The sequence below is a fragment of the Chenopodium quinoa genome, unplaced genomic scaffold (genome assembly GCF_001683475.1).
Source record: "Chenopodium quinoa cultivar QQ74 unplaced genomic scaffold, ASM168347v1, whole genome shotgun sequence".
NCBI lineage: Eukaryota > Viridiplantae > Streptophyta > Magnoliopsida > Caryophyllales > Amaranthaceae > Chenopodium > Chenopodium quinoa.
Window position 1 is genome coordinate 676826 of NW_018745485.1, and position 12314 is coordinate 689139.

At 41.1% G+C, this 12314-nt stretch overlaps 2 protein-coding genes across 2 annotated transcripts; both read left to right on the forward strand.

The window, feature by feature from the left end:
* Nucleotides 1-7017: 7017 nt before the first annotated feature.
* On the forward strand, nucleotides 7018-8331 carry LOC110715211. Its single transcript, XM_021893780.1, has one exon. It carries the CDS (start codon nucleotides 7018-7020, stop codon nucleotides 8329-8331), a length of 1314 nt encoding a protein of 437 aa, XP_021749472.1.
* A 1500-nt stretch (nucleotides 8332-9831) lies between these two features.
* On the forward strand, nucleotides 9832-10998 carry LOC110715212. Its single transcript, XM_021893782.1, has one exon. It carries the CDS (start codon nucleotides 9832-9834, stop codon nucleotides 10996-10998), a length of 1167 nt encoding a protein of 388 aa, XP_021749474.1.
* Nucleotides 10999-12314: the final 1316 nt, after the last annotated feature.

Below are 12314 nucleotides of genomic sequence, written 5' to 3' on the forward strand. Positions count from 1 at the left end.
AATTTCTGAGGGTTTGGTCCCAAATATCTCTTTCACTTATTTAATTTAATTGTTTGTTTATTATTTTCCTTGAAGTTACTAACGTGTGTATTTTGTTATTAGAAAGAGGTACGAGGCATCAAAGTAAGTGCTTTAATGACTTTTATTGATGTTATGATGTAGAAATCATGTTTATATTGTTATTATGATATTCCTAGTATCATGTCTAGGGTAATTTTAATATTAAATATGATTGTTACGATACTTCCTATGTTCTTCCTAATATTTATGATTGTTAGTATCATGTTAGGGCTAAAGATTTGATTTTTAATGCTTAGTGACATGCTAGGATTTATTATTAATCTTGTTAGTATCATGCCTAGGATCTTGCTATTTTTATTATGCTTTAACATGAATATTATTATAATTATTATAATTGTCATTATGATGATTATTGTTTTGATGATTATGAATATTATTATTATGTTTAATATAATTGTTATTATGATGATTATAATTATTATTTATGATTGTTATTATTATTGCTTGATATATATTATTTATATTTATTACTTGATCACGCCTTTTTTGCATGATTAAAGGGAATTAATACTTGTAATCACGTTTAATAAGATAATTTAATAATCTTGTTAGGGTTAATTTGATTATAATTTCAAGTGATCGCCAATAAAAGTTTTATTTGTGCATTAATATTCAACCAACATAGATAAACAGGTTTAGGGTTAAACCTATTGATTGTATGTTAGTCAAGAAGCGCACATGAATACGATCTGAATACAGTAGAGGCCTATTATTAGGGCAAGTTCAATCTCTTTTAGGTTGGATTTGTACCTTCATCCCTGAACCCTTATTTGGTTCTAGACCTTATGGAGTTGACGATCTCTTGGATCGTTGAGGGGTGTAACCTTCACCCTGTGAACAGTTTACAAGTTCCTAAAAAACTTGTTGGCGACTCTTTTGCTCTATCTTCTTCCCTTTTGGACGCCACCGTACTTTAGTGTATGATCACAGTGGGGTTCAAGCAAGGGGTTAACGCTTGAAATATATTCCCTACACATACGCAATCGCTCTTCGATTTTGCATCAACACACATCCCAATCCCAACCTCGATGCATCACTATACACGTCATATAGGTCACTCCCATCCGGCAAAGCCAGCACAGGTGCTGTGGTCAACCTTTCATTCAAGATCTTAAATGCCTCCTCACACTCTTGGGTCCATGAGAACTTATGCTCCTTTTTTCATCAAACTTGTCATGGATTTTGCGATCCTTGAAAAATCCTTCACAAACCTTCTATAATAGCCTGCTAAACCCAAGAAACTCCTTACATTCGACACATTCTTTAGGGTTGGCCAGTCGCTCACAGCTCGAATCTTGCTTGGGTCCACTGAAACTCCGTCCTTGGAAACAACATGGCCCATAAATGCTACTTTCTCCAACCAAAACTCACACTTAGAAAACTTGGCATACAACTGATGCTCTCTTAAACATGACAACACTTGTCTCAAATGCTCCTTATGCTCTTCTTAATCCTTTGAATATATCAAAATATCGTCAATAAACACCACTACAAACTTGTCCAAGTATGGCCTGAAAATCCTATGCATCAAGTCCATGAACACTGCAGGAGCATTGGTCAAACCAAATGGCATAACTGTGAACTCATAATGACCTTTACGGGTCCTGAAAGCACCCTTTGCAATATCTTGCTCCGCAATTCTTAATTGGTGATAACCCGATCTCAAATCTATCTTTGAGAATACCCCTGCTCCTTTCAACTGGTTAAACAAATCATCTATCCTTGGTAATGGATACTTATTCTTCACTGTCACCTTGTTCAACTCTCGATAATCTATACACAACCTCATACTTCCATCTTTCTTCTTCACAAACGATACTGGAGCTCCCCAGGGTGATGAACTAGGACTAATATAACCTTTCTCCAACAAATTATCCAACTGGGTCTTCAACTCCCTTAACTTAGCTGGAGCCATCCTATATGGAGCCTTAGAAATGGTCCAGTTCCAGGCACTAGATCGACAGTGAACTCAACATCCCTCACGGGTGGCATACAAGGAATCTCATCTGGAAACACATCTGGAAAATCTTCTACAACAGGAATACCCTCTTTACCTTTCTTTTCCTCACTTTCAACCTCTTGAACACTACACAAAAACAAAGGACAACCCTTCTTAACCAGCTTCTGTAGTCGCATTGCAGACACAATTCTCAACCCTGAGCTTTTCCCTTCTTTTTACACACCACTTTTGTCTTACTTGGGCTAGTCAAGATGACCTTTTCAGCCGCACAATCAATTTTTGCTTCATACTTTCCCAACCAATCCATACCCAGAATCACACCAAAGTCATTCAAGTCAAACTCTATCTAATCAGCAAGAAACTCAACCCTAGAGATGGAAATAGGCACACTAAAAAAGAATCTCAAACAACTCCTCACTTCCCCAGACGAAATAGACACATCTAGAGAAACTGACTCAAGACTCTCTAACCCGAGACTCCCAACTACTTCCTTAGAAATAAAAGAATGTGACGCCGCTGAATAAAACAAGACTTTCACAGGAGAAGAACTTATAAAGAAAACACCAATTACCACATCATTAGCAGACTCAGCCTGCCGACTATTTATCACGCACACACGACCTTTTGGGGCACCTCCCGCACCGCTACTAGTTCCAGCCTTGGTTGTAGGTCCACTAGACTGAGGTGGTTTACTAGGTGCACTAGACTCTTTCACTTTCCCAGACTTAACATCAGCTTCCTTCTTGAAACACTCATACTCACGGTGTCCCAACTTTTAACAGTAACGACAAGTTACCGGGTTTCCCTCACAGTCCTTCCCTGGGTCGTCTTTCTCACACCTCTTGCAGAAATACTTCCTCTTGGGCTTCTCACCTCTTTGGTTCCCATTCCCTTTATGGTTTGACGACTTTCCCCCATTCCACTTCCCAAAGTTCCTCTTGTTGTCCCTCCTATCTCCAGAATTCCCTTGGTAATTTCCATTAGGCTTGTGCCTCTTTTCACCCTCGTGAAAAGAGTATGGGTTCTTCCTTTTCTCTCCCACCTACTCCATCTCCCTCCCCTTAATTCTATACAGATGGGCTGCACGGCCATAGACTTCATCTAGGGTCTTAAAAGTCACTCCCCCTAGCTTCCCTTGGAGGGTCAAGGTTAGGCCTTGCTTAAATCTTTGAGCCTTAATGGTTTTAGTAAGGACAACTTTCGGGGCAAACCTTATCAACTCAATGAACTTGTTATAGTATTCACTAATTGACATGTTTCCCATTCTTAGGTTGGTAAACTCCATACACTATTGATTTCTAAGGTAGGAAGGGTAAAACTTCTCTCTCAAGGCTTCCTTAAACTCAACCCACCCAAAGTTTGGTCTTTTCAGCAACTCATCCTTTCTTTGGGCCCACCGTAAGTCAGCTTCCTCCCTCAAGTAGTAAACCCCATTGTTCACCCTCAGCTCACTTGGGCAATTGATAGCATCAAACAACTTGTCAAACTCCCTAATCAAGTTTTCAAGGCTGGATGGGTCCTCTTTTCCCATCTAAATAGGTGGTTTAGCTGCAGCTACCCTCTTAAAGACTTCACTATAGGCATCAAGTTCAGGATTTCGGTGTTCCCTGTTCACCCCCTTCGTGATGTTCTCAGTAATTTGGGTCAACTGCTTAAGGACCTTTCCAACTTTGGAACCAGTGCGCTTACTCCTTAAATGGTCCCTCATTCTTGGAGACGTAATTCCTGGGTATGATTATTACACTTGGAAATCAAAACAGGTTTTACTCATACAAGCATTTAATTCACTTAATAACATAGAGAAAATTCAAATAAGAATAACTTTCATATGATTAATAATTAATAAAGAGTACAACTTTTTCCATCTAGACAATTATTAAAAGCAATAACATAGTCATAATTTAATCATTCAAACAACACTCTTAGCATAACCATCTTCAACTGGATCATAATCAGGATCCTCTCGCCTATCACTTGGTTCAGTCATAAAGGTAGGGTTGTAACCACTGTAACTTGGGGTACAACTTGACGAATTTGTCCCAGATTCACTTTGGTTGTTGTACAGGCCAGGGTTATAGCTTGGACTTTTAGTTGGGCTCACATGAAGTTGGCTTGAAGAAGTAATGTGTTTTTGGGCTTTTGAGCATGAGGCTTTCTCCTTGGAAACTTGGGACAGGTTCTGGGCCTTTTAGCAATGTGGAATTGGGCTTTTGGGCTAGAATGTTTTAAGGATTCAGAACTCAAAGATTGGCTAAGAGAACGGTAATGCTTGCTCCTACCAAGAGGTGGTATGGACTCATCACTAGATTCCACATACTCATGTCGCTTCTTTGGGTATGAAAAAGGTACTTGGGCTTTTAAGAAGTACATTTGGTCATTAGGTCCAAAGGTGCGGTCTTTTGGGATCGTGGGAATTTTCACAACTTTCCTCTTAGGTTCATACTTACGCTCCACATAGTGCAAGTCCCTCTTAAAACTAGACATGGTTGCTAACCACTTTCCTTCATGATGGTGCTTCTCATTCCACATTGTTCCATCTTCCTTGATCACATCCCCATATTTGTCAAAAAGAGGTTGGTATTTCTCAATTCTAGGCAAAAGGGCCAAGGCTTGAAGAACCATCCTAGGTTGTTGGGTAAAGTCTTCCTTACCATTCTTCTCATAAAGGGTCAAGGCCAAAGTACAAATTCCAGTTATGAAATCACTAACTGTGACTCCACTATCTTTCAAGTAATGAATGTCAAAATATTGGTGTCTCATTGCATCAATCATTTTCATCTGTTTCACACATACATGCAAAATAATTAATTAAGTGTCAAATCACACAAACAATCCAATTCAAAATCCATTTGCAACAAGCAATTCATAACTCAACCAAACATAACTTAAGATTACCCAATCATGGATAATAACTCAAAAATTCGGACCTCTAGACCACACTATAAGGTGTTTTAACACCAACTTTAATGCACACATAATCGCATACTCAAGTTTCAAACAATTTTAATTCTTTTTATTTTCGAAAATAATAAATATGTACTTGAATCAAGATTAAAGGACGGTCGAGCCCGCATCTCCCAGAAAAGTTACCTACAACGTTGAGGCGAGCCTTTCCTAGACAAAGAGTCGTACCCATTATAGGTCTACGTAGAGAACTCAAGAATCCTTTTCTCCACAAATAAGAAAATAGTTTTTTTTTTTTTTTTTTTTTTTTTTTTTAAAAAAAAAAAAAAGTAAAAATAAGGCTTTTGACTCACACACAAATGCGAAACTCTATCTATCCTATATTCACTCTTAAGTCTACCCACAATTTTAATTACTATTCCAATTTTAATCTTTTTAGGACCTTGAAATCTGATACCACTTTGTAACACCCCGAAATCTCCCTCTACGGTAATACTAGTATTATTAGTATAATTATATCGTAGAGAAGACTTAGGCGTATTACCGCCGCGTGATTACGCAAGGCTACTCAACTTACTAAAACTAACAATACTTTGCAGCGGAAACTCAAATACTCTTCTTTATTAATAATAACCATAATAGTTACCAATGTTATGAGTACTCAAAATAGATACAAGACCAAATTCCTAATTTAGTGAAAACCAATCCGGGGACTCCAATGCATCATTTATTGACTCCAACCTGAAAATAAGCAACACTGCTTACTATTACGGTAAACAGGGCAAACCAAAGCAAATAAGAAGTACGGGTTAGCAAAATATGCTAAGTACGGTAAGTTCAAGATAATTAAACTCAATTTATTCGCAAACATGCTTTAAAACCAGTTTCCAATAAATAATCCAATAATACCAAACTCATGGTGTAAAACCAATTTTCAATAATTCCAATATCAATAATCAATAAAACAAATTCCAATTATTTAAAAAAAAAAACAATTCCTCTCCCAAGTGTGCACACCCCCCAAGCTAGCCTTCTTATGTTACAAGGCTATTCTTGAGGAAAGACCCGGTCATGCAAAGTCCAAGGCCTTATCAATAAACCGAATCCGCACAGTGGGATTACCAACATGCTTATAAACCATTATAATAAATCAATGATTCAATAAATCCTCTTTTAAGTCCAATAATTCAACCTTTAATGAAAAGAATCCAAACTTCTTTTCAATAAATCCAACTTGCTTTCAAAATCAATCCTTTTTAAACATGAATAATAAATTAATTAATCAAAACATGTTATAAAAATCAATACTCCAATTTAATTATTAAAACCAATCCTTTAAACATAAAACCGTACTACCAGAAATCATGGTCGAAGATGAAACTCATCTCCTTCACGGTAACACAATGAACAGACCCGTAACACCTGACCGTAGTAGAGCATTAACCCCAGATCCCTTGGAAGGGTTTACCCCAGAGGAGCTACAGATAACGGCCAAGGTCATGCGGGCTATGTCTAAGAAAAGAAAGGAAGCCGAGTTAGCGGCAGGGGGAATGCGGGATGAGGTACCGACAAAGCCGCTGATAGTGAACTTGGAGAGTCAGTTCAATCAGGCGGGACAACAACAACCGTCAAGAAACCGGGACCGAGAGACCATATCGATCGAGCGCCAACTCACACAAGGCGCCCAGGTAGGGGATTCAGGTTCTTACCGGCACGAGGTCTCTAGTGGCTTGGAAAGGTGGGCAGTCAGGGCGATCATCAGGCCCAGAATATCTCCGTTCACACAAGAGGTACTTGACCAACAAATGAAGAAAATAAAGATGTCGTCCTGTACGTATGACGGTAAGGGGGACCCAAAGCGGTTTGTGGCTGCGTTTGAGAGTCACATGTTTCTATATACCGACACCGATGCTGTGTGGTGTAAAGTTTTCCCTACGACTCTTATCGGCTCAGCTTCGGATTAGTTCTCCAATTTAGAGCCGGGATCAATTGGATGCTTTGAGACCCTGGTGGAGTTGTTCACATGTCAGTACATAAGTAATAGTGCGAGACAAAGGACATCTGGCGAGCTCATGGCTATTCGGCAACAAAAGGATGAGTCGCTCAGGGATTTCATTAGACGCTTCAACAACGAGGCTAACAATATACCAAAATTGCAGCAAGAAATTGCCGTGATGGCATTAATGAATGGGCTAGATGACAACGACTTCAAAAAATATATGTCGCGGAAGTCTTTCCCAAACTTAGGGGTAGCATTTGCCAAAGCTCATGAATACATAAAGAGTGAGGAGCTGCTGAAAACGAGCCGTCAGATATCGTTGGCAGAGCCCTCCAAAAGGCAAAATGATAATAGCTCGAATTCTCAGATGGGTGGGATAAACAGGGCGCTGCCGCAAGGCCAGCAGAGATCCGGAAGGCCGACACGGGGATTGGGTCGTCATAGTAGTTATACGCAGTTAAACACCCCGAGAGCGGCAATATATTCAATAAACCAGAATAGAGAGGATTGGAGTCGACCGGCACCGATGATAACGAAGGGCCGGGACGTGAAGAAATATTGCATGTTTCATAGAGATGTTGGTCATTACACCGAAGAATGTGTTCAGTTAAAAGAGAACATTGAAGATCTCATAAGGAAGGGGCGATTATACCAGTATCGTACCCAGGCAGGTCCCAGCCAGCAGCAAAATTCACAGCCTAGACAAATCGAGTACCGAAAGCAGGAAGATCCATCAATGCAAGATGATACATACAGACAGAATCATGCGGAAACATCTAGTCAGGGAGGTAATCCGATAGGGCGTAAAATAACAATCGACGTTATTACGGGAGGGCCAGTATATGGAGGTTCCGTAAGCGCGGCCAAGAAGAGTTTGTCGGAATACCGACACCTAGTGAACGCTTTGAGCGTAGAGGAACGACCTCGGCCTTCTTCCATGCTTTCGATATCTTTTTCGGAGGAGGATGCTAAGGGAGTAATTTACCCTCATGATGATCCGTTGGTGCTGATATTGACGGCAAATGGAGCAGATATCAAGAGGGCACTTGTTGAAGGCGGAAGTTCCACAAATATCCTGTTTTCTAGGGCTTTTGATGCCATGAGTATTGGCAGAAAATACTTAACGCCAGTGTCCTATCCCGTGATAGGTTTCAACGGATCGACGGTAAGACCTGAAGGTAGTATTGTTCTTCAGGTTCGAATGGGAGAGGGTCCGGCAGTAAGAGACGTTATGGCGGAATTTTTGGTGATTGATGTGCCATCCGCTTACAACGCCATTGTCGGCAGGCCTCTAATTCATGACATGCAAGCTGTGGTCTCAACGTACCACGTGATGATGGTGTATGTATCCAACACGGGAACGACAGAACGTGTACGGGGTAGTTAAACTATGGCAAGAGAGTGTTATGTATCGGCACTGAAGCAGCCAGGCCGACAACCAACTTGTGAACAGACACCAGCCAAGCGAGAACGAACTCCCTCTACACATGACTTGGCTATGGAAAATTTTGATACCCGGCCAGTAACTGCGCCACGTCCTTCCCCAGGAGGCGAAACTGTAGAGATCGAATTGCAGCCTGGAGTTCCCGGTAGGGTAGTGCGTGTCGGATCCGATATGGATGTCGACACGCGCTGCCATTTGGTAGAATTGTTGCGAGAAAGTGCTGACGTGTTCGCTTTCTCGGCAGACGAGATGCCAAGGATACATCCCGACGTCATTGTGCATAAGCTAAATGTCGACAGGAGGGCAAGACCTGTTCGGCAGAAGAAGAGGAACTTCTCAACAGAGAAAATGGAGGCTATTCGGTCAGAGGTGAATAAGTTGCTAGCGGCAGGGTTTATCGAACCTTGCACATACCCTGAATGGTTAGCAAATGTGGTTATGGTGAGGAAGCCGTCAGGGAAATGGAGAATGTGCGTGGACTTTACAGACTTGAATAGAGCTTTCCTGAAAGATTGCTATCCCTTTCCGAGGATAGATAGATTGGTAGATTCAACCTCCGGTCACGCGCTATTGAGCTTCATGGACGCTTTCTCCGGATATCATCAGGTCAGCTTATATGAGCCAGATCGAACCAAGGCGACATTCATTACCGACTCTGGAGTTTTCTGCTACAGGGCTATGCCATTTGGATTGAGAAATGCAGGGGCCACGTACCAGAAGCTGGTCGACAAGGTATTTGCGAACCAGAACAGAAGAAATGTAGAGATATATGTGGATGATTCAATTGTGAAAATCCGTTTGGCTACAGACCACGTCGCTAATTTGAGAGAAACTTTCGAGACACTTCGGCGTTACCAGATGAAGTTAAACCCAGAGAAGTGCGTGTTCGGCGTGCGGTCAGGAAAGTTTCTCGGTTTCATGGTAAGCGAAAAGGGGATAGACGCCAACCCCGATAAGATTGAGGCGATTCTTAGTTTACCAGAACCAAAGTGCATAAAAGACATACAGAGGCTCACTGGTCGAATGACCGCGTTAACGAGATTCATCAGCAAGTCAGCTGATAAGGCCTTACCGTTCTTTGTGGTCTTGCGTCATAACAAGCTGTTTGAATGGGGGAAGGACCAATCCAAGGCGTTTCAGGCTGTGAAAAATCACTTGAGGTCCTTACCCACCGTTGCAAGGCCAGAACAAGGAGAAATATTACATCTTTATATCTCCGCGTCGGCAAAGACGGTAGCGGCGGTGCTCCTGGTAGAGCGGTAAAGAACACAACTGCCAATTTACTTCGTGAGCCACGTCTTAAATGCTGCCGAGAGAAGGTACCCGTTAGTAGAAAAGATCGCGTACGCATTAGTTGTGGCCGCACGAAAGTTGCGCCCTTATTTTGATGCACATGCAATTGATATCTTAACGAATCAACCGTTAGAGAAATATTTGCAGAAGATGGAAACGTCTGGCCGATTGCTTAAATGGGCTATTGAACTGTCCGAGTATGTTATTGCATATAAACCAAGAGTATCAATTAAAGCCCAGGCTTTGTCTGACTTCATTGTGGAAACGTCCTATTATGAAGAAGAGGATGCTATCGGCACATGGAAGGTATCCGTTGACGGCTCTTCTGCTTTAACCGGCTCAGGAGCTGGAATAATTATGATCTCTCCCCAGGGAGATGTATTCGAGTATGCCGTTAAGTTCAAGTTCAAAGCATCGAATAATGAGGCCGAATATGAAGTAGCGCTGGCAGGAATACAGTTATGCATATCTGCTGAAGCAAGGCGTATTGAGATTACAATTGACTCGCAATTAATTGCAAATCAGTTCAATGGCACTTACGAGACTCGAGAGCCAAGCATGACGGCATATTTGGCAAAACTCAAGAGTGTTGCGTCTGGTCTAGAGTATTTCGAAATCAAGTTGGTTCCTCGAGCAATGAACACACAGGCAGACGCCTTGGCTAAACTCGCAAGTTCAAGCGTCAATGACTTAGAAAGGAAGGTTATGGTAGAGATTTTGAAAGAAAGAAGTATTGATGAACAACCTCCTAAGGACGTATATTGTACAACTGAGGGACGAGAATGGTATGATGATATCTTGGCTTACAAGGTACATAATGTCCTTCGTGGCGACAAGATGGAGGCAAGAAAGGTCCAGAAAGACAGTGTCTGGTTTATCATGTTTCGAGGTTTGTTGTATAAGAGGGGGTTTTCGTTACCGCTGCGAAGGTGTATAACGACTTATGAGTCGGCAAGACTGATAGAAGAAATACATGAGGGTGATTGCGGTAATCATGCGGGGGGTCGGTCAATGTCCTTGGAAGCAATGAAACGAGGCTACTATTGGCTAACAATGAATGCAGATACCATGGAATACGCTAAAAAATGTGATAGATGCCAGAAGTACGGGCCGGTAATTAATCAACCTCCCAATGATTTATCACCTATTCTTAACCTAAGCCCGTTTGCTCAGTGGGGAATGGACATTATAGGGCCGTTTACATCGGCAACAGGTGGCCGTAAGTTTTTGATTGTAGGGATAGACTACTTCACCAAATGGATAGAAGCAGAACCGGTAGCAAAGATTACAGCGAATGAGGTAAAAAAGTTTATCTGAAAAAGCATTTTTACGCGGTTCGGATTCCCGACAGCAATGGTGTATGATCACGGATCACAATTTGACTGTAGCCCACTAAAGAACTTTCTAAGCATATACAAAGTGAAGTTTGCGTATGCGGCAGTATGTCACCCGCAGTCAAATGGTCAAGCTGAGGCCGCTAATAAGTAGATACTAGGGGCAGTTAAGAAAAAAGTAGAAGACGCTAAAGGCTTGTGGGCAGATCTGATACCCGAGATTTTTTGGGCGAACCGTACGACAACAAGAGAAACTACGGGGGAATCTCCTTTTAACCTCGCTTTCGGCTCAGAGGCAGTGGTTCCGGCGGAAGTGGGATTACCTTCTTTTCGGGTACAACACTTCTGCGAAAGTCAAAATGATTTGTTGCTCCGACAGCAATTGGATTTTCTATCGGAAGCAAGGTTGACGGCTACCATAAAATCTGCGGCATACTAAAACCGAATGAGCCACACTTATAACCGGCGTGTCAACTATCGGCCCATGGAAGATGGTGATCTAGTTCTACGTAAAACGGCGGCAACTGGCAAAGGGAACGCAGAAGGTAAATTTACTACAACCTGGGAGGAGCCTTACCAAATATATGAAACACTTCGGCAAGGGTCTTATCGGATAATGACCCTTGAAGGTGTACCCCTGAAGAATGTTTGGAACGCTAGTGTATTAAAGAAATATTTCATGTGAAATGTAAATGTGCCCTATTTTACGTAGTATAAATTTTGATGACATGTTGTCATATGTATGTTCTCGGCATTTATTAGTATTGTAACCTATTTCAACACTTATAAAATACAATCGCATTACCTACTTTCGATACGATCTGATCACAGCCTAGCTAGCTGACTCGGTCGTTCAAGTGAGGGAAGAATAATAAAATAAGATAATAAGTGACCTCAAGGGGAGTTGAAAGTGCGGTCTGATCCACTGCCTTTGCTCAGCCTGACAAAGGTTGGATACTTTATCTCGGTATGTTACATATCCGATGTTAAACACAAGCATTACAAAGTTTCTCCCAGAATTTGTTTACGAATAAATTTTTCCGAAAAACTCGGGGAGTATTATTGGTAAGGTGTATCTTGAAAACACTGATAACAAAGTTGAATGCATTCTTTGATTTTCCAAAATTTTGTTAATTATTGGTCGGGTGTATCTTGAAAACACCGATAACAAAGTGTAATTTTATTCGCAAATAAAATACCGAGAAATGTAATTTTGAAACGCCGAAAAACGTACATTCGTGTTAAAAATCAAGGAATAACTAAAACACGATTCAAGGAAAGCAATCATTAAATATTAGT

Coding starts and splice junctions, on each gene's coding strand:
- LOC110715211 (XM_021893780.1), top strand. CDS start 7,018: ATGGCTATTCGGCAACAAAAGGATGAGTCGCTCAGGGATTTCATTAGA.
- LOC110715212 (XM_021893782.1), top strand. CDS start 9,832: ATGGAAACGTCTGGCCGATTGCTTAAATGGGCTATTGAACTGTCCGAG.